Source organism: Maniola jurtina, chromosome 28, assembly GCF_905333055.1.
Source record: "Maniola jurtina chromosome 28, ilManJurt1.1, whole genome shotgun sequence".
In the NCBI taxonomy this organism is placed as follows: domain Eukaryota; kingdom Metazoa; phylum Arthropoda; class Insecta; order Lepidoptera; family Nymphalidae; genus Maniola; species Maniola jurtina.
In genome coordinates, this window is record NC_060056.1 from 3154466 (window position 1) to 3177502 (window position 23037).

General features: G+C 37.8%; 3 protein-coding genes across 6 annotated transcripts; 2 read left to right on the plus strand and 1 right to left on the minus strand.

Annotated features, from left to right (window-relative positions):
* Window positions 1-1447: 1447 nt before the first annotated feature.
* Window positions 1448-11213, minus strand: LOC123879432 (sorting nexin-16). Of its 4 annotated transcripts, XM_045927139.1 has the most exons (4): window positions 10948-11213; window positions 5663-5858; window positions 3748-4326; window positions 1448-1553 (listed from the first exon to the last, which is right to left on the minus strand). In XM_045927139.1, exons 2-4 carry the CDS (start codon window positions 5842-5844, stop codon window positions 1550-1552), a joined length of 765 nt encoding a protein of 254 aa, XP_045783095.1. In that variant the 5' UTR covers window positions 5845-5858; window positions 10948-11213; the 3' UTR covers window positions 1448-1549. The 4 variants fall into 4 exon arrangements, with proteins under 4 accessions (XP_045783095.1, XP_045783094.1, XP_045783097.1 ...); XM_045927138.1 differs by lacking the exon at window positions 1448-1553 and having other exon boundaries at window positions 3315-4326; XM_045927141.1 differs by lacking the exons at window positions 1448-1553; window positions 5663-5858; window positions 10948-11213 and adding exons at window positions 4869-5136; window positions 7976-7986 and having other exon boundaries at window positions 3315-4326.
* Window positions 11214-11716: 503 nt separating this feature from the next.
* Window positions 11717-12798, plus strand: LOC123879429 (WD repeat domain-containing protein 83). Its single transcript, XM_045927135.1, has one exon. It carries the CDS (start codon window positions 11868-11870, stop codon window positions 12777-12779), a length of 912 nt encoding a protein of 303 aa, XP_045783091.1. The 5' UTR covers window positions 11717-11867; the 3' UTR covers window positions 12780-12798.
* A 1000-nt stretch (window positions 12799-13798) lies between these two features.
* LOC123879400 lies at window positions 13799-21217 on the plus strand. Its single transcript, XM_045927075.1, has 5 exons — window positions 13799-14317; window positions 15683-15930; window positions 16817-16990; window positions 18125-18361; window positions 19811-21217. The coding sequence occupies exons 1-5, from the start codon at window positions 13935-13937 to the stop codon at window positions 21061-21063; spliced, it is 2295 nt and encodes a 764-aa protein (XP_045783031.1). The 5' UTR covers window positions 13799-13934; the 3' UTR covers window positions 21064-21217.
* Window positions 21218-23037: the final 1820 nt, after the last annotated feature.

Below are 23037 nucleotides of genomic sequence, written 5' to 3' on the forward strand. Positions count from 1 at the left end.
TCTGTCTGTAATTTCGAAATAACTACCTCATATTAAACTCATATTGTTATGGTAATTTGAACTGTACCTTGTTATGTCGTATGGTTGTTTGAAGTAGTGTATTTGAATTGTAGTTTCAATAGCTGCAAAATGTCGCTACTAGATGGCATTAACGATCGCTTTAGCGCTGACTGAACATATTATATCGCTTTCGTCACTGGCAGTAACTGAAACCGTGGCTTAGCGGTCACGGCGTTGGGCGCGAACCTAGAAGACGCGGGTTTCCAATCCTGTCCATCATGATCAACTCATTTCCGCCCCACTACTGAGTACGGGTCTCCTCTCAGGATGAGAAGGGTTTAGGCCATAGTCTGCCACGCTGGCCCAATGCGGATTGGCAGACTTCACACACCTTTGAGAACATGGAGAACTCTCAGGCATGCAGGTTTCCTCACGATGTTTTCCTTCACCGTTAAAGCAAGTGATATTTAATTGCTTAAAACGCACATAACTGAAAATTTAGTGGTGCGTGCGCGGGATTGCCTGCCCGTTCCACAATTTTTGATATGTATTAAGAAATTGAATATATGTATGTTAAAAAATTATTCATAAAACATTTTTCGTGGAGCTGCCTATTGACTCATCTAAAATCACCCTGTATAGTACTGTATTAATATTTCGTATAGTATAAGGCACTTAAAATTTTTAGGGTTCCGTACGTACCTCAAAAAAAATATATATATAGATGGCGCTGTAGTCATTAACTTGCACATAAAAATGTTAAAATACCTTATACGGTGGTACGGAACGGAACCCTTCGTATGCGAGTCGGACTCGCAATTGACCGGTTTTTGTGTTTAAATTATATCGTCAAACTAGGGGATGCCCGCGGCTTCGCCCGCGTGGATTTAATTTTTTTTTAAATCCCGTAGGAACTCTTTGATTGTCCGGGATAAAAAGTAGCCCATGTCCTTCCCCGGGATGTAGGTTCCCCTCAAGTCTGTACTAAATTTCATTAATATCGGCTCAGTGGTTGGGCCGTGAAAACGTAGCAGACAGACACACTTTCGCATTTATAATATTAGTATGGATATGATAATACCATCTGATACCCGTGACTTCGTCCACGTGTATTTAGGTTTTTGAAATCGTCGGACCTCTTTGATTTTCCGGGATAAAAAATAGCCTATATCACTTTCCACGTCTTTAACGCATCAAGGTTGTTTTAAATAAATGTTTAAAACACATTTTAAACAAAAAATGCTTTGTTTAAAACGAGTTTTAAACGAAAAATGCTTTGTTAAAAACCTTATTCCTTTACTTGTGCAATCAGAATTACCTACCTACCTATCATGATTCTAGGTCAACGAGAAGTATCCTATAGGACACGACAGACGGACGGACAGACAGACGACATCAAAGGGTTCCGTTTTGCCTTTTGAGGTACGGAACCCTAATAACATACTTAATCTAAAAATTATTAATAAACATTAAATTAATATAATAATTGACATTTATAATACATTCAATTTAATATCACTTATTTTGTACATTAACATTATTGGACCCTTTATGGTCGTTACAGTACCCGAAGCTTTAGAAAGAGATAACAGCTTCGGCTTCGTAGAGCGTTGTCTCTGTCACTCCTACCAAGACGTATTGTCGGTCTCAACAACAGAGACACCGATAGGAAACCTTTACTGCTGATTATCTCTTTCTAATCTTTCCTACCGAGTATTGTGCTTACCTGTTATTTTTCTGATATTGAGAGTACAATAGAGATTATTTCATTAGATACTCAACTAAATTAAGCTATTTGAACACTTATATATACTACGCATGAGACGGGTCTGCCCGCGAAATTCAAATTTAATTTGGTTTTTCGCAATTTGTAAACTAATACGACAACGTAGGCTTATGGCATTTTAATTGCGCCAATGGCAGTTATCCTCACAGGTTTATATAAAAATATTTACTTAAAAGGGTCCAGTTTTAGAAATTAGCTCTATTATCGACTAATTTGAGAGTTATAGTCGATACTAGAGCTAATTTCTTAAACTGGACCCTTCCAAGTAAAGATTTTTATATAAACCTGTGAGGATGATACTGCCATTGTCGCAACTAGAATGCCATAAGCCTACGTTGTCGTATTAGTTTACAAATTGCGAAAAACCAAATTAAATTTGAATTTCGCGGGCAGACCCGTCGCATCCACCTTAAAGAAATGCAGTTCGCGACCATTACAATATGACGTCATAACAACGGAAAATGGTACGGTTGACAAAATAGTGAATTTAAGAGGGTTCACTACCCGCTGAGTCGATTTTGAGCAATTTTGACCCCTTACAGTTTGTTTATCGTTACAATTACTTAAAAACTTATTTATTATGAAAAAGCGATATTTCTGGTTTCGGCGAGGCCTCGGCTAGTAATAATTTCCTATTTGAATTTGGTACTCCATGTTCGCGCAGTTTTTGTAGTGTGTTTCAATGAAACCAATAATAATTAACTTAATATTTTTTTTTCTCTACATATTGCAAATATGTTCTATTTTTATGAATACTATATAAATGAGAAAGATAATCCACCAAAATGACAGTTTTATATGTCAGTAATTTTGTGAAATTATAACTTTTTTGTTTGGATTTTTATAATGTAAAAAATTCCAAATCAAAGATTTTTGTCTTTCATTTTATTAGTTTAGGGCTTTTACTTTGGTAAATATATCTCGTTTTGTTAATTGAACAGGTAACTTTTGATGTAGTGAGCGTCAAAGATTACACGAAACCTAAAACTCAATAATTGCCTTTTGTATTTTAGGCAATAAGAAAAAAAACTATCAATAAATTGCAAAATGTTGTCTTTCAATTTAATAAAACAGAAAATTTTCTACAATGTACCATAAATACGTTTTTAAGTAAATGCAGGGACTAACAAAATATAAGGGGTCAAAATTGCTCAAAAATAGCTCAGAGCGTATGAACCCTTTTAAGAAGATTGTCTAGTTGTAAATCATACAAAAAGCGATAACGTTTTTCTCACCATAGTCCAATTTTTAGAAATGTTGTAGGTATAATGAAGAACTATGCTCGCACGTTTTATTTTACAGAAATACTAGCTGATGCCCGCATCTTCGTCCGCGTGGATTTAGGTTTTTCGAAATCCCGTGGGAACTCTTTGATGAAAAGTAGCCTATGTGCTAATCCAGGATATTATTTATCTCCATTTTGAATTTCAGTCAAATTCGTCCAGTGGTTTTTGCGAGAAGGAGTAACAGACACACACACATACACACAAACTTTCACCTTTATAATATTATTGTGATAGTTTTTGATTTATCGTGCAAAATGTTGGAAAATTACCCGAGTACGGAACCCTCAGTGCGCGAGCCAGACTCGCACTTGACCGGTTTTTGATGTAACATCCATGTGTTATTTATAACATTTTTCTTTCGTACAAAATATAGACCTTGTCACCCGGACAGACCTTTACAACAAATCAATTGACACCTCATTCATCAAAATCGGCAAAGTAGTTTAGGCATTACGGTGGAACACACAGAATCTGGATACAAACATACATACATACAAAGATTGCTAAAATCATAACCCTTCCTTTTGGCTTTGCCGCAGTCGGGTAATTTACAACTAGACTATCCTCTTAAGTTTTAACATTTACATAAAAATCTTGTAAAACTACAAATTAGCAGACTTATTTGTACTACATGTGGGACAATTTTTTACCTGGTCTTCTAACTGAGCGACGCGTTTCTGCAAATGCATGATCGTTGCATCTTTTTGTTTTAACTGTACTTTGAGGGTACTTATAGAATCTTCTAAAGCCCCATAAACCGCTTGGACCTCTGGCTGGTAGCTAAATACTTGTGGGGGTTCGTCCAAGCAGAAGAACTCTCTAACTACCGGATGATTTGGAAGTTTACTCAGGATTGCGTTGACGAATATCTGTAGCCCTCTCACTCGTTCCTCCAAAAACGCTGGCTCGAAGTTGTCTCTGAACCAACGTTTCCCTGGCAGAGGTAACAATAAATTTGGCTGTAGGTTCTTAACCCTGTTGTACAGACGGACAAAATCAGTGTATCTCCTAAACACAAGCCATGATTGATCCCGTTTATCGTCCTCAACTTTAAGTTTATATATAGTGAATCTAGCACGTTCCTCCATTACTTCGTAACCCACTATGGGTATGCGTAGGGCTTCGAATTTCTTTATTTCTGTACTATGTAGGTTAAGGTCTATGTTTGAAATGCTGTTTTGTACTGTTGTTACTTCGGTGTATATGTCGTTTATGTTTCCCATTGATTTATAGTGGTTTCTTGATATGACTGACCTGATAAAGAAATGATAATTTCAATATATGGTATGGTAAATTTCTTAATCCCAGAGACTATAAAAAAAATTCAAAAATAAATTAAACCGACTTCAATAAAGACAAACACAAGAAAGTTAAAAAATAATTTAGTAACGAATATGTTACAAGAGTTAATGTAGTTCATAATCACATTTTTTCGTGATTAAGTCGTTTAGCACCTTAATAATCACATTCGAGTGGCACACACGGTAGTTTCGCGGAATTGCTACACGAATTCTGAGGCCGACCGTACATACCTTCTGGGCGGGTCTCGTGGTCGGACTGCGACTGTACGCGGTAGAAGTTGTTGAACTTCGCGATGGTGTCAGAAGTGGGGCGTCTCACTCGATGTGGACGAGACCTCATTGTTAAAGTCGTCCCTGCGGCGGTTGTCAGTCAGTTGTATGCGTTTAGTCTCCATGTTTTGTACTGTTGCCATCTTTTGTACATAAGTTCCACTGGTTTTTGATGCAATAGTTTCGCGGAATTGCTACACGAATTCTGAAGCCGACCGTACATACCTTCTGGGCGGGTCCTCGTGGTCGGACTGCGACTGTACGCGGTAGAAGTTGTTGAACTTCGCGATGGTGTCAGAAGTGGGGCGTCTCACTCGATGTGGACGAGACCTCATTGTTAAAGTCGTCCCTGCGGCGGTTGTCAGTCAGTTGTATGCGTTTAGTCTCCATGTTTTGTACTGTTGCCATCTTTTGTACATAAATTCCACTGGTTTTTGATGCAATAGTTTCGCGGAATTGCTACACGAATTCTGAAGCCGACCGTACATACCTTCTGGGCGGGTCCTCGTGGTCGGACTGCGACTGTACGCGGTAGAAGTTGTTGAACTTCGCGATGGTGTCAGAAGTGGGGCGTCTCACTCGATGTGGACGAGACCTCATTGTTAAAGTCGTCCCTGCAGCGGTTGTCAGTCAGTTGTATGCGTTTAGTCTCCATGTTTTGTACTGTTGCCATCTTTTGTACATAAGTTCCACTGGTTTTTGATGCAATAGTTTCGCGGAATTGCTACACGAATTCTGAGGCCGACCGTACATACCTTCTGGGCGGGTCCTCGTGGTCGGACTGCGACTGTACGCGGTAGAAGTTGTAGAACTTCGCGATGGTGTCAGAAGTGGGGCTCTCGCTTGACGTGGACGAGATCTCGTTGTTCAAGTCGTCTCTGCGGCGGTTGTCAGTCAGTTGTATGCGTTTAGTCTCCATGTTTTGTACTGTTGCCATCTTTTGTACATAAGTGCGACCGGTTTTTGATGCAATAGTTTCGCGGAATTGCTACACGAATTCTGAGGCCGACCGTACATACCTTCTGGGCGGGTCCTCGTGGTCGGACTGCGACTGTACGCGGTAGAAGTTGTTGAACTTTGCGATGGTGTCAGAAGTGGGGCTCTCGCTTGATGTGGACGAGATCTCATTGTTCAAGTCGTCCCTGCGACGGTTGTCAGTCAGTTGTATCCGTTTGGTCTCCATGTTTTGTACTGTTGCCATCTTTTATACTGGTACTGAAAAAAAAAACTACTTCGGTTAAGGGGCCTTTAGAGGGACGTGTGGCCTAGTTGTGACAACGCATATCAATCGATTGTGATTTTTAAACAACGTTGACCCAAGACTGTGACTGGATGGGTGACCGACTTCAGAGGTCCGGCCTTTTCGTTTCCTCCGTGCCTGGGAGAGCACGTTAAGCCGTTGGTCCCGGTTATTATCACTAAACATCTGATAATAACTGTCAATTATCATAAGAGTCGAAATTTCGTTCTCTAAAAGCCGATTGACACGCGCGCACGTACACGTGAAATTGGAATGGAGATAGATTATACCTTGGATTAACAAATAGGCTACTTTTTATTTCCTAAAATTCCGGAATTCCAAAGGGGTTTTTCAAAAACCTACAGACTCTCAGACTTGGGCGCGTTTGGAACCCTCGAGCTTTAGTTTTAAGTTACGTAATTGATTATCACCACTATATCGTACAAATTTAACCATTTCAACCATCAAAAGGAGTACAATTGTACCTACTTTGAATAAATGATCTTGACTTTGACTTTGACTACATCCACGGGAACAATGTCGCGGGCATCAGTGAGCTAGATTATTAGATACCTTTCAAAATCCTACGTGCGTCTTCTATTGCGTAAATATAACAACCAAGTGCAAAATGGTTAATCTGAATACTGTATCGTTTCCTAACACTAGTGTTTAGTAACCCATACTAACAGTATTAACGTGAAAGTGTGTCTGTGTGGGTTGGACATCAATATAATACTGTAGAGGCATGCAGCCTCTTTTAAGACCGGCAGCTGTGAAGAAAGCAACACACTTTGCAGCTGTCACTTAGAGAACACAATTTGGATACGGAACGATTCAAAATATCCTGCTGGCCTGGACGAACCCCGGGCAGCGGATTCACCTTAGAAACATCAAGACCGCAACACCTCGGTCTAGCATCAAGCTCCGGCCCTCGTTTTATACCACAGTTTTTATTATAACTATAACAGCCATATTGTAAATGACAAAAAAGCTTGGATTTGACTCGCTCCAGCAATACACGGCGCTGCAATTGCTTGTATACAGTATGGCATATTATTGTAAATTGTACATTTGAAAAGAGCAACCGCCGAGTTTCTTGCTGGTTCTTCTCGGTAGGAACAGCATTCCGAACCAGTGGTAGATTATTTTGACGATTCAAAAGCACTTGTAAAAGTTTAATTGAATAAAAATAATTTGAATTTGAATTTGAAATAATTGTTCATATAATACAAAGTGTAAATATGTAAGCAGCATTTCATTTATCAGTAACATTCGCTGCTACAATTCTACCTTAGAGCAAACTAAGTGTATGGGAAAGCTCTGAAGAGTGATAAATCAATTCTTGTAGTGTGAATTCAAGTGATAAAAGCTTTGAGCCTCAATGGCTCAACCGGTAAAGGAGTGGACTGAAAACCGAAAGGTCGACGGTTCAAACCCCGCCCGTTGCACTATTGTCGTACCTACTCCTAGCACAAGCCTGACGCTTAGTTGGAGAGGAAAGGGGAATATTAGTCATTTCGTCTTCATTCCTCATACGCATGGCTAAGGTTTGGAATACTCTCCCGCGATCTGTGTTTCCTACCAATTACAATCCGGGTATCTTTAAAACAAGAGTGAATAGGCACCTTCTAGGTAAACGCGTCCCATCTTAGACCACATCATCACTTTCCATCAGGTGTGTGGTCAAGCGCTTGCCTATAGTGAATAAAAAAAAAAATTAACATGGCTAATATTCTTTTTTATAAAAAAAAATCTGTTTTATCACTCTTCAGTCATCAATAAGTCTGTATTGCATTCTGATCAGTTTTAATATCAACTGGCACTAAGCGCAGGCGCACATATGGCGGAGCGCAGCGCAGAGCATTTTTCTCAGTCAAAATATTATCGACATTGTCCTCAAATATCTAAAATCAATTGTGCATCCGTGCGGGATACTCGCGCAGTTCCGCGCGTGCTCGCGCATTCTCTGGTACAAATTCGCATAATGTGTCACGCGATTAGAAAACTTCGCGGGCATGCTCTGCGCTGCGCTTCGCCATATATGCGCCGGCCCTTATGTTACAAAACAGCAGCTTTATTGCGTTAGAATGACAGCTACAATGTCACGATCGCAATCAGCTCTGATTTGTTGACGCTCGGCTACAATGCATAGTACAAGTGTAAATTAAAAATTTATAACACCCCCGACAAGTGAAGGTTACAGTAAGAACTAGAAAAGAGCTGATAACTTTCAAACGGCTGAACCGATTTTCTTGGATTCTAAGAACACTCTCGATCAAGCCAACTTTCAAACAAAAAAAACTAAATTAAAATCGGTTCATTAGGTTAGGAGCTACGATGCCACAGACAGATACACAGATACACAGATACACAGATACACACGTCAAACTTATAACACCCCTCTTTTTGGGTCGGTTGTTAATAAATTCAGTCAATCACAGGGATTGCGATTGTAATAATGATTGATTCAGGTTTCCCAAATTAATCTTCAAACACGTTTGCTATCAAAGTCAACGTCATTAAGAGGGCTGTCTCCGTCACTCGTTTCATACAATCGTAGTTCCAATTTCATTTGAATATTAAGCAACCAAAGTCCATGAAATTTTGCAGACATATTCTAGAAACTAATATCTATGTTTGTGGTTTTCCAGATTTCTGTTAAAATATTCGGTTTCAAAGTTACGCGGTCTTAAAAATTTTCATACAAATCTTTGAGCCCCTGTAATTTTAAAACTACACATTTTTAGAAAAATCTAAAACACCACAGACACAGATATTAGTTTCTAGAATATGTCTGCAAAATCTCATGGACTTTGGTTGCTTAATATTCAAATGAAATTGGAACTACGATTGTATGAAACGAGTGACGGAGAGAGCCCTGTTAAGATAAATCCACGCAGACAAAGTCGCGAGCATATCTAGTTCTTTATAATAAACTCAGTTAACTAAGGTTATGTAAAGATAACATTGCATCATCACAAATGAGATTAAAGTTTAATCTGTATTCACATTGAGATACCATTATTATATAAGGACTTTTACGATACTATAAGGCTGCCTTTGGATGATGAATAGAATAGAATAGAAATATTTTTATTCAAATAAACTTTTACAAGTACTTTTGTGTCATCAAATGCATCTACCACTCAAATTCAAATTCAAAATATTTTTATTCAATTTAACAAGTTCTTTTGAATCGTCAAAAGCATCTACCACTGGTTCGGAATGCCTTTCCTACCGAGAAGAACCAGCAAGAAACTCGGCGGTTGCTCTTTTCAAAGAAAGTTGTATACCTACAAAGAGGTTAGTTACAGTGTTAGTGCAGTTTAAAGAACACAAGAAAAAACAAAGCGAAAATTTAGTGCTAGTGCAATTGACACAAGAACAACACAAGAACAAAGTGTCTTAGAATAAAAATTACTATAAACCAAGATAAGTCAATGACTGACTCTTAGATATAAGTAGTTTTATAGGTTTAGGTTAATATAATTACTCATTAGCTTTACTCATTGGCTAGATTGTAATGCTAGTAAAGTACTGCTGTGGGCATTTCATAATTAACAAGTGTAAATTAAAAATTTATAACACCCCCCACAAGCAAAGGTTACAGTAACTAGAAAAGAGCTGATAACTTTCAAACGGCTGCACCAATTTTCTTGGATGATAGCTAAGAACACTCTTGATCAAGCCAACTTTCAAGCAAAAAAAAACTAAATTAAAATTGATTCATTAGTTTAAGAGCTACCATGCCACAGATAGATACAAAGATACAGAGATACACACGTCAAACTTATAACACCCCTCGTTTTGTGTCGGGGGTTAAAAAAATAATTTAATTGCTTAAACCTCCAACCTCTATTTTATTTAGCTAAGCATTTCAAACCAATGTACATAAGTAGATTAAAAAAAATTATTTTTCTGGTTTCTAGAATTTTATTTTTATTATATATAATATAATAAGTTAACGCAGTGCCCGGTAAAACTGACTGTGGTTTTTATGGCGCTGAATGTACAAATCTCTGGTATGATATCGATGATATTAATCATCGGTCTATTGACATATAGTAAATCATGTGCTATTTTTTTGTTATTAAGAATATTAGCCATGTTAAATGACTAATATTCCTCTTTCCTCTCCAAATAAGCGTCAGGCTTGTGCTAGGAGTAGGTACGACAATAGTGCAACGGGCGGGGTTTGAACCGTCGACCTTTTGGTTTTCAGTCCACTCCTTTACCGGTTGAGCTATTGAGGCTCTAATTACCATATTGCTCTGCCTTATATGTCTATATGCTCTTATATGTCTAGGTAATATATTTGGCTTAATCATGAGTGATTTTATTTAAAACTAGAGGATGCCCGCGACTTCGATTTAGATTTTTAAAGATCCTGTGGGAACTGTTTGATTTTCCGGAATAAAATGCCTATATCAATTACAGGGACGCAAGCTACCTCTGTGTCAAATTTCATACATGTGGATGGGTCTTTAGGAATCCCCCGGGAACTCTGATTGTCCGGGATAAAAAGTAGCCTATGTCCGTCCCCGGGATATAAGCTAACCCTGTACCAAATTTCGTCAGAAACGGGTAAACTGCTGGGCCGTGAAAAGGTAGCAGACAGACAGACACTTTCGCATTTATATTAGTTTGGATGGTAGCAATAGCTACAAGATAGATGGATAGAAACACTTTATTGCACACAAAAACACATGTAAAGAATCACAACACAGAAAGAAGAAAACAGAAAAAACAATTGTGTGCAAAGGCGGCCTTATTGCTTGGAGCAATCTCTACCAGGCAACCTTTGCTGAAAAGAAAAGTGCTAGGGTTGGATACAAGCTTAGGTAGACAACATAACAATAAATACGTAGTTTTTCTCTAATTTTTCTTTTATTAATGTTAACAATGATGTGATGTTACCATTAACTTAATAAATTAGATTTTACATACTTATCTTAAATTGTTCTGTAATCTCATTAGGTAGCTAATAGAAAGTGTTTTTATAAGTATTAACCATACACAAAGAAAATATAACCTTGAACACATATTAGGGGACGGATCACTTACTTTGATTATGCTTTGAATAACTTTGTCCTGTGAGTTGTGACCAATTTGAATAAAGAATTAGCTTCGGGCCATACTAAGTTCGTTCTTGAACCACAATATATGGTTTTCCTTGTATTCTAACGCACATTACAATATACATTAAAAGTTTTTCACATAAAACTTAGCTTTGAGCAACTTTAAAACAGTTTAATACAAACAATATTGTTTATTTCGATTGTTGATGATAAACAAGACGAGGCGACAGTCGACACCATTTTAATTTTTAAAATGACAGTCTATAATGTCTATGTTATAGGTCTAAGGTCTGTGATGGACTTCGTCTGTGTTGGTGTTAGCTGGCGGGCGTGCTCTGCCTTTTTGTAGTATTTTTTTTGTTAACACTGACTGGAAAGCGCTCTAAGGGGGTGCCGTGCATGTATCGGCGAGCGCCAGCACAAACGGGGTCCATACTTGTATAGTTTAACTAGTTACAAATAATTGCAAACTTGACATTGGCTAATCTTTGTAAAGCCAGACGAGAGAGAAAAAAAAGTCTGGTGATGACAATGACAATCACTGACAATAGGCTCATGAGAGCTAGAATCCAGAGCTATAAAACCAGTTTAAGAAAAAAAAAAGTCTCCGACAATTTATTTTTTAACTAACTTTACGGCTCTGGGTTCTAACTTGCAATAACTTTCCGTCTGCTATGGAGTATGGGCCTTAAAAAACGTACAAAAATGAAACCACAGACAGGTATGCACAATTGTCAAACTGACATAATATTAAGTAATCTGTAATAAGCATGAAGTTGGTGTGAAGCGCTAAAAAGAAAACAATATAATGAGAAATTATTAATTTGTATACATTCCAGAAAAAAAGATTTTATCAAAACCGATATATATATATATATATATATATATAATTATTTATCAATAATTATGAGTGATAAACCTGGACTATCAACAATTGAAGCCATAACATGCAGACAACAAGTGGTGCGAGCCGTACGGTTCAATATTGACGGGGCGTACTGCCTGACTTGTGGTGCTGATAAGAAAATTAAATTGTGGAATCCCTATAGCAAGTTGTCACTGAAAACTTATGGTGGTCATGCAAATGAGGTTCTAGATGCTGTTGGTTCATGTGATAGCAGCCATATCATATCAGGTAGTGCTGATAAATCAGTAATTCTATGGGATGTGACGACAGGACAGCCATTGAGACGATACCGAGGCCATGCCAGTTCAGTAACGTGTGTGAAATACAATGAAGAATCCACAATGGCTGTTTCCGGATCTATAGACAACACAGTTTGTTTTTGGGATGTTGTAAGTCGAAGGCAAGAGCCCGTACAGACTTTGAAAGATGCTAAAGACACTATTACCTCTATACAGGTTACTGATCATGAAGTTTTGACTTCTTCAGTTGATTGTCACACCCGTTTATACGATTTGAGGGTAGGAAAAATGTTTTCAGACTACATCGGCCATGTTGTTACATATGCTAGTTTAACTCATGACGGTCAGTGTTATATACTAAGTTGTGCGGATAGTACAGTTAAATTATTTGATAAAGATTCTGGGGAGTTACTAAATACTTTTTCTGGTCATGAAAGTAAAGATTATTTGTTAGAAAATGCAGTTAATGAAACGGATAGTCACATTATTTCTGGATCAGCATCTGGAGAAGTATTTTATTGGGACTTAGTTTCCAGTACTTGTACACAGAAATTAGTGCACAGTAAGAATAAGCCTGTTGTTTCATTAAGTCATCATCCAACTGAGAATTATTTACTAACTGCTTGTGAAGATGAAATCAAACTTTGGGGTGTTCCGAAGATGGAAGAATAAATAAATGATTTTTTTATACTTAAGTACTTATCTTTTAATTTATCAAAATACTATTCCTTAACAAGGTGAATAAAAGGCAAAAGAGGTGTTCATAGATATAATTTGTAGGGATTAGATAATACAGGATTTGATTTAAAAATTTATTTCTAAGTAGGTAGGTATTCAATTTAAAAACTTAAGTAAAATAAACAGTTTAAACTTTTAAAGCTTTGTAGGTACCTATTAAAACCTAGGTTTAAATTCTTACTTTCTTTAACAGTTGGATATTTAAAAGTTGAATGTCAGACACAATAAAAGATGGACTGGATTGTATTCTATACCTAGGGTATGCGCCATGTGGCTTGCCAACTGGAGGTAAACAACAAGTTTCAACGACAAGTTTCCGCAACAAGTTCGTCAACAAGTTTCATCTGCAAAACCACTACAGTGCGAAGCATAGCTGTGACAAGTACAAGTGTTCCTACTGTGACTTCTAGAGTGCTTGCAATATGTCGATAACAGTAGATAGATACAGTACCAGTAAAGTTTCAACAAAAGTTTCCTAGCCAGCAATAACTGCTGTTTTTAACCCCCGACCCAAAGAGGGGTGTTATAAGTTTGACGTGTGTATCTGTCTGTGGCATCGTAGCTCCTAAACTAATGAACCGATATTAATTTAGTTTTTTTTTTTTATTTGAAAGGTGGCTTGATCGAGAGTGTTCTTAGCTACAATCCAAGAAAATCGGTTCAGCCGTTTGAAGGTATCAGCTCTTTTCTAGTTCTTACTGTAACCTTCACTTGTCGGGGGTGTTATAAATTTTTAATTTACACTTGTTAACATAGCTGTGTCAGCGTTTAGTGAAAATCAAGTTTTCAAAAAACGGTCGTTAATCGCAGGTCCAGTGTGTATTAACTAGGTCAGTGGCTAGTGGTTTAAAAAGTTTAGAATCCAGAGCCGTGAGGCCAATTTAAAACAAAAGTGCATATAAGAGGCTAGAATCCAGAGCAGATTCAAAACTGAGGTCTAAATTCTGAGGCTAGATAAAAATTAAAAAATAAACGTCAATTGCGCGTCATTTTATTCTTAATTTTTTGTGCTACTTTCATGAATTTTACTATTTTTCTCTCTGAAAAGGAACCCAAAACTTTGTTAAATGTTTCGCAAAATAGGGAGAGATGGGCGCTAAAACCGCGGTTAAGCTAAGGAACAGAGGTGTCGCCTACAAGTGCCAAAATTGCGGCCGCAAACTCATGACTGCTGACGCTTTGGCGGCGCACCAACGTACAGCACATAATATTATTTCTAGGCGTCGGGGAAGATTTGCAGCAGCTCCTAAACCCATTATACTAGACAAAGCATTTACAAGTAAAGATATTGTGGCTGAAATTGCAACACCACCCGTGCCAACCGAATGTACACAAGCCACAGATAATACAAAAATGAAAAAAAGTACAGTAGAATTTGAGTGTCCTAAGTGTTTCAAGAGGTTCCCAGCTTACTTTCCCACTCGGAAACACATACAAAAGCACCACTGCGTAGACAGGCAAAACATAGCTGTGTGAGTATCCACTAGCCATCCATACTGTTAGGCATGCGACGGGCCTGCCCGTATTTAATTTAGTTTTTCGCAATTTGTAAACTAATACGACAACGTAGGCTTATGGCACTTTAATTGCGCCAATGGCAGTATCATCCTCACAGGTTTATATAAAAATCTTAACTTGGTCCAAGTCCAGTTTAAGAAATTAGCTCTAGTATCGACTAATTTGTGAGTTATAGTCGATACTAGAGCTAATTTCTCAAACTGGACCGTTTCAAGCCAAAAGAAAGGGTTATGATTTTAGCAGTCTAAGTGCTAAGTATGGTTTTCCAACATAGCACCTAAACTACTCAACCGATTTTGATAAATGATTGTCAATTGATTTGTTATTATAGTCTGAGTGATATAGGCTACATTTTATATGGAAAAAATCAACCTGGGTCTGTGTTGGTGTTGGCTGGCGGGCGTGCTCTGCCTTATTGGAGTGTTTTTTTTGTTAAAACTGACTGGAAAGCGCTCTAAGGGGGTGCGTGCGTGCGTGTGTCGGCGAGCGCCGGCACAGACGGGGTCCATACTTGTATAGCTTAACTAACTTGTTAAAAATAACTACAAACTTGACATTGGCTAATCAGAGTAAAGCCAGATTTAAAGAAAAAAAAAAAATCAACCTGACCGATGTTACATCTAAAAAAGTGAAGGTCTCCAAAAATTTTTTTTGCTATTGTATCAAGTGGGATATCAAATGAAAGAACCAAAAATTCTTATTTCATAAATATAAATATATTACAATGTTAAAATACACCAAGCGACAGAAAAACAATTTTTTACTATATCTATCGCTGTCTAGTGTCTAACAGCAGTTCGCAGGTAGTAGTGGGGGTTTTTTTAAAAAAAAAAGAATATTAGCTATTTTAATCATGACTAACATTCGCCTTTCCCCTCCAACTAAGCGTAAAGCTTGTGCCAGGAGTGGGTACGACAATAGTGCAACGGGTGGGGTTTGAACCGCCGACCTTTCAGATTTCAGTCTGCTTCGATAACCGTTGAGCTATTGAGGCTTTTTTTTAGTCCTGTTTTTTTTTTTTTTCTCTCGTCTGGCTTTACACTGATTAGCCAATGTCAAGTTTGTAGTTATTTACCAGTTAGGGAAACTATATGTATAAGTATGGACTTCGTCTGTACCGGCGCCCGCCGACATACACGCGGCGCCCCTTTAGAGTGCTTCCCAGTCAGTTCCACCACCAATAAACACCAGCAGAACACAAAAACCGGTCACTTCTAACAAAAAAACACTCCAAAAAGTCACAACACGCGCGCCAGCAAACGCCACCACAGACGAAGTCCTTTAGTCCTGTTTAACTTTATTCTTGTTCAATATTTCAGGTCACCAGACCACCCAAGTCTAATCGAACCCGTGCGCATAGAGCAATGTCCAAAATGCAAGCGCAAAGTCAGGGCAATTGAAACGCATGTGTGCGATGAGTACGATGGATCGAAGAGTACAGGGGATGGGCGATTGTGTGTGTGTGCGGCGTGTGGGGAATGGTTCCCGAACCTTACAGCATTTGACTTTCATGTCGTCAGCAGCCACAGCGACCACGTTGAGAGCATGTTCTTCCCTTCCAGCCTGGGTAAGTTTTAATTAGGGTTCCCTACCTCAAAAAAACAGAACCCTTATCTGTCTATCTGTCCGTCTGTCATGTGTGTCAAAATATCCTATAGGTGTAGTTGCACCTAGCTTACAGTTGATCTAGAATCATGAATTTTGGCAGGTAGGTAAGTCTTATAGCACAGATAAAGAAAAAAATCCGAAAAACGTGATTTTGTGGTTGTTGTTGTTTGTAAGACAACTTTGTTGTCTGTCTGTCTGTCTGTCAAGAAACCTATAGGGTACTTTCCGTTGACCTAGAATCATAAAATTTGGCAGGTAGGTAGGTCTTATAGCACAAGTGCAGGAATAAATCCGAAAAACCCCGAATTTGTGGTTACATCATTTAAAAAAAATTTAAAATGTGTTTCAATTTTCAAAGTAAGCTATAGCTATACCAAGTGGGGTATCACAATATGATCACCTGTCCATTTTAAAACAGATTTTTATTTGTTTTAATGTATAATGGTTTTTGATTCATAGTGCAAAATGTTGGTAAAAATTCCAGAGTACTGAACCCTCAGTGCATTAATCACACTCGCACTTGGCCGGTTACTTACATTTATTGTAAACAGATACTATTTATAATAATACTTACACTTCAGTTTTTAACCCCCGACCCAAAAAGAGGGGTGTTATAAGTTTGACGTGTGTATCTGTGTATCTGTCTGTGGCATCCTAGCGCCTAAACGAATGAACCGATTTTAATGTAGTTTTTTTGTTTGAAAGGTGGCTTGATCGAGAGTGTTCTTAGCTATCATCCAAGAAAATCGGTTCAGCCGTTTGAAAGTTATCAGCTTTTTTCTAGTTACTGTAACCTTCACTTGTCGGGGGTGTTATAAATTTTTAATTTACACTTGTTGTTTCAGAATTTGTAAAATGGAAGACAGACATGGAAAATCAAACCAATGCAAGCTATGCTATGCTAGAGAAGTATGGTTCCAAGCGATATTACCATTGTAACAACAGAGATGGGTACAAGCACAGATCCATGAATAATCATGTCTGTCCGTCTACCATTGTTGTACAGGAGTTCCCCAAAGGTACTTAATTTTTTTTTTAAAGTTAATTCGGTTTTTAGGTGGGGCCTCGATGCTATGTGTATACTTCTTGGCCCCGCCTGCTGGTTTAAATCACACTATTATAAAAATCTATTCTATTCTATTCTATTCAAGTCTTAAATTTTCTCAAGTATAAATCAATTATTTACCCACTAGCCGAAGCCCGCGACTTCGCCTGCGTGGATTTAGATTTTTCGAAATCCTGTGGGAACTCTTTTATTTTCCGGGACAAAAAGTAGCCTATGTGCTAATCCAGGATATTATCTATCTCCATTCCAGATTTCAGCCAAATCTGTCCAGTAGTTTTTGCGTGAAGGAGTAACAAACATACACACACACACATACAAACTTTCTCCTTTATAATATTAGTGTGAAGTGTGACTATATGACGCCCACGACTTCGTTTGCAAGGATTTGAGTTTTAAAAAATCCCATGGGAACACTTTGATTTTCCTGGATAATAAGTTGCCTATGCCATTTTGCGGATCGCAAGCTACCTCCCTACTAAGTTTCAGATCGATTGGTTAAACAGAAGCCTTTAAGAATCCTGTGGGAGCTCTATGGCCCCTAAGCCTCAATAGCTCAACGGTTATAGGAGTGGACTGAATTCCGAAAGGTCGGCGGTTCAAACCCCACCCGTTGCACTATTGTCGTACCCACTCCTAGCACAAGCTTTACTCTTAGTTGGAGGGGGAAAGGGGAATGTTAGTTATGATTAAAATAGCTATAATACGGGCTGTCCCAGTTTAGGGGCCAGGACTCCACGAAACGCATGTACCTAATTAAATCACACTTCACACTTAATATTATAAAGGAGAAAGTTTTTGCGTGAAGGAGTAACAAACATACACAATGTTTGTTACTCCTTCACGCAAAAACTACTGGACGGATTTGGCTGAAATTCAGAATGGAGATAGATAATATCCTGGATCAGCACATAGGCTACTTTTCATCCCGGAAAACCAAATAGTTCCCACGGGATTTCGAAAAACCTAAATCCACGCGGACGAAGTCGCGGGCGTCAGCTAGTAAGTTGATAAAAAATGCTATGCAATAGCTTAACCGCGGCAGTCTCCGAGTGCCACACGTATTTTTTGTTTATTTTTTGTTTCGCAGGTATCCAGGTTCATTTCTACCACAAGCACTACAACCACAGCGCGACAGACTACAAACTCTCCTCCAAATATAAAAAGTACTCAATCACACCATTCCTCAAACGCGCGGAGGACTACGACAGTCTGTTGCATCTCAAACCAGATGACGACGACTTGTACATGCAGTTCAAGACGCTGATGGAGGGGATAGTTGTGGATGCGGCTAAGATTAACATTGCCACGCTCAAAATTATACTAGGTAAGGCTTTTGAAGTCATTTTGAAATATTGAAGTCACTTTTAAAAATTGAAGTCATCTTGAAATAATGAGGTTACCTCAAAAATTTGAAGTCACCTTTTGTTTCCACCGATGGAGAAAGCTTCTTAAGAATAGAGAAACACCTTTGTTTATTATGCAAGCAATCTGTGTGCCAAAATCGACTTCGGTTCTGCAGTGAAAAGGTAACAACCACAGTGAAACAAACTCACCCTCAAATTGAGGTACTCAATCACACCATTCCTCAAACGCGCGGAGGACTACGACAGTCTGTTGCATCTCAAACCAGATGACGACGACTTGTACATGCAGTTCAAGACGCTGATGGAGGGGATAGTTGTGGATGCGGCTAAGATTAACATTGCCACGCTCAAAATTATACTAGGTAAGGCTTTTGAAGTCATTTTGAAATATTGAAGTCACTTTTAAAAATTGAAGTCATCTTGAAATAATGAGGTTACCTCAAAAATTTGAAGTCACCTTTTGTTTCCACCGATGGAGAAAGCTTCTTAAGAATAGAGAAACACCTTTGTTTATTATGCAAGCAATCTGTGTGCCAAAATCGACTTCGGTTCTGCAGTGAAAAGGTAACAACCACAGTGAAACAAACTCACCCTCAAATTGAGGTACTCAATCACACCATTCCTCAAACGCGCGGAGGACTACGACAGTCTGTTGCATCTCAAACCAGATGACGACGACTTGTACATGCAGTTCAAGACGCTGATGGAGGGGATAGTTGTGGATGCGGCTAAGATTAACATTGCCACGCTCAAAATTATACTAGGTAAGGCTTTTGAAGTCATTTTGAAATATTGAAGTCACTTTTAAAAATTGAAGTCATCTTGAAATAATGAGGTTACCTCAAAAATTTGAAGTCACCTTTTGTTTCCACCGATGGAGAAAGCTTCTTAAGAATAGAGAAACACCTTTGTTTATTATGCAAGCAATCTGTGTGCCAAAATCGACTTCGGTTCTGCAGTGAAAAGGTAACAACCACAGTGAAACAAACTCACCCTCAAATTGAGGTACTCAATCACACCATTCCTCAAACGCGCGGAGGACTACGACAGTCTGTTGCATCTCAAACCAGATGACGACGACTTGTACATGCAGTTCAAGACGCTGATGGAGGGGATAGTTGTGGATGCGGCTAAGATTAACATTGCCACGCTCAAAATTATACTAGGTAAGGCTTTTGAAGTCATTTTGAAATATTGAAGTCATTTTGAAATATTGAAGTCACTTTGAAATATTGAAGTCACTTTGAAAAGTTGAAATCATCTTGAAAAACGTCGTACCCTCAGCTCATTGCGATGTTACGGACATCTAACACCTTGCATAATGTAGATTAAGAAAGAGTCTTCAGTAATCCACCAGAATGAAGTCTGAGTAGGTTAGCTAGTACTAAAAATCTTTTTTTTTTTTTCAGGTAAAGCATTAGAAATCACGTCAATTTTATCCAACTACGACGAAGAAGAGTTAGAAGACCCACCAATGAGTGACCATCAAATTATGACTGACGAACAAATCACCAAGGCATTGGAAGAGCCGCTCATCAAACGGAAAATGGCACCAACCACTAATACCACTAGTAATTTACCAGATATCCAAATCACTAATACCACTTCAACTACTAGTGATTTACTAGTTGAAACTAATATTAGTAAATTAGTAGAAGCTAAGCGTAAAAATACAGACATTGAAACTAATATAAGTGATATACAAGAGAAACGTCCAAAATTGGAAGATACATTTGAAGAAGATGTCCAAGCACCGAAAATAGTGAAGGCGTTTTCTTTAGCAGATTCCATTAAAAGGTGTAAACCTGTTAGAGGTAAAAGTTTAGCTGAAAAAGTTAGTATCGAAACTAAAACTGAGTTAGACGACGAACCGTCGTCTTTTAATGATTCTTACAAAGATTTCGTTGTTAAAAACTTTCCCTCAATGGAATCTATTGCATCTAGAACTCGAAGCAAACCGAATATCATAAAAACACGCATAGGCCAATTCAAACCTAACGCACCTAATACTAGAGTTGATGAAAAAACTATGTCTAAAACAGTTCCGACTAAAGTTGATGAAAAAACTATATCTAAAACAATTCCAGCAAAAGTTGATGAAAAAACTATATCTAAAACAGTTCCAACTAAAGTTGATGAAAAAACTATATCTAAAACAACTCCAGCAAAAGTTGATGAAAAAACTATATCTAAAACAATTCCAGCTAAAGTTGATGAAAAAACTATATCTAAAACAATTCCAGCTAAAGTTGATGAAAAAACTATATCTAAAACAATTCCGACTAAAGTTGATGAAATAGCTAAACCGGCTTTGGTTACAATGCTTAAAGATAAATCATTACGGAATGAAAGTGATAAAACCGAATCAACTACTGAACTTTTAGGTAAAACTGTTGATGATAAAACTAAATCTGTATCGTTTTCAGCTAAAGTTGTTGAAAATAAGACTAAAGCGTTGCCTAAAGTTGACGTAAAGGTAGGAGCAGACTTGAAAGAGTATCACAACACTCGAGCTAAATCCCAAATAGCTAAAATTGCCCCCAAAGCGAAAATGATAACTAGGGTTAATTCACGCACCAGTTTTGATAAACCCAAAGTTGATATTGAGTATGAAGTTAAGGAAAGGGCGGACGATTGTAATATATTGATTTTGAAAATTTGATATGGTTTTTGTTTTTTTTTTTTTTAAATCGTAATTTTTTTGAGTTTAAATATTTGTAGGATACGTCACTCGTTAAATAATAAATCATTTAAATAATATAAATAGGATCTCGCTATGTTAACGTAATTTTGTTCAATTTTTAGGGTTCCGTACCTCAAAAGGAAAAACGGAACCCTTATAGGATCACTTTGTTGTCTGTCCGTCCGTCCGTCCGTCCTTCGTGTCCGTCAAGAAAACCTATAGGATACTTCCCGTTGAAATAAATTACAATCATAAATTATCAAGAATAAATGACTATGACTATGACGAAACGTGATTTCTAATACTATTCCCATGAATAGTGTTTTTAACCCCCGAGCCAAAAAGAGGGGTGTTATAAGTTTGACGTGTGTATCTGTGTGACTGTGTGTCTGTGTATCTGTCTGTGGCATCGTAGCGCCTAAACGAATAAACCGATTTTTAACCCCCGACCCAAAAAGAGGGGTGTTATAAGTTTGACGTGTGTATCTGTGTATCTGTGTATCTGTGTGTCTGTGTATCTGTGTATCTGTGTATCTGTCTGTGGCATCGTAGCGCCTAAACGAATGAACCGATTTTAATTTACTTTTTTTTGTTTGAAAGGTGGCTTGATCGAGAGTGTTCTTAGTTATAATCCAAAAAAATTGGTTCAGCCGTTTAAGAGTTATCAGCTCTTTTCTAGTTTTCTTGTAGAAAAGAAGGTTAGATATCCGTTAGGTTCATAATATTATGTCAATTGACAAATGTCAAGCTGTCAAGATGGACGTTACCTAGATACATAACTATTTATTTGAAAATGACTTGTCGGGGGTGTTATAAATTTTTAATTTACACTTGTAATTTAGTTTTTTTTTTGTTTGAAAGGTGGCTTGATCGAGAGTGTTCTTAGCTACAATCCAAGAAAATCGGTTCAGCCGTTTGAAAGTTATCAGGTTTTTTCTAGTTACTGTAACCTTCACTTGTCGGGGGTGTTATAAATTTTTAATTTACACTTGTATTTATTTTTATTCTGTGTGCACGTAACTATGTAAAAATGTATTATTTCACTGTTAGACTAATTTTGTATTTGTAAAATATAATAGTGGAGTAATAAAGATTTTGCTTTATACACCTGTATTTTATTAACCCCCGACCCAAAAAGAGGGGTGTTAAAGTTCGACGTGTGTATCTGTCTGTGGCATCGTAGCTCCTAAACTAATGAACCGATTTTAATTTAGTTTTTTGTTTGAAAAGTGGCTTGATTGGGGGTGTTCTTAGCTATAATCCAAGAAAATCGGTTCAGCCGTTTGAAAGTTATCAGCTCTTTTCTAGTTAATGTAACCTTCACTTGTAGGGTGTTGTAGATTTTTATTTACACTTATTTAAATAGATGATGCCCGTGACTTCGCCCGCGTGGATTTAGGTTTTTTAAAATCCCGTAGGAACTCTTTGATTTTCCGGGATAAAAAGTTGGCTATGTCTGTTTCCGGGATGCAACCTCCGTACCTTTCATATTAATCGGTTTAACGGATGGGCCTTTAAGAGGGCTCTCTCCGTCACTCGTTTCATACAATCGTAGTTCCAATTTCATTTGAATATTAAGCAACCAAAGTCCATGAAATTTTGCAGACATATTCTAGAAACTAATATCTGTGTCTGTGGTGTTTTAGATTTTTCTAAAATATGTAGTTTTAAAATTACAGGGGCTCAAAGATTTGTATGAAAATTTTTAAGACCGCGTAACTTTGAAACCGAATATTTTAACAGAAATCTGGAAAACCACAGGCACAGATATTAGTTTCTAGAATATGTCTGCAAAATTTCGTGGACTTTGGTTGCTTAATATTCAAATGAAATTGGAACTACGATTGTATGAAACGAGTGACGGAGAGAGCCCTCTTAAGAATCCTGTGGAAACATCCGGGATAAAAAGTAGCGCATGTCCTTCCCCGGGATGTAAGCTAACTCCGTACCAAA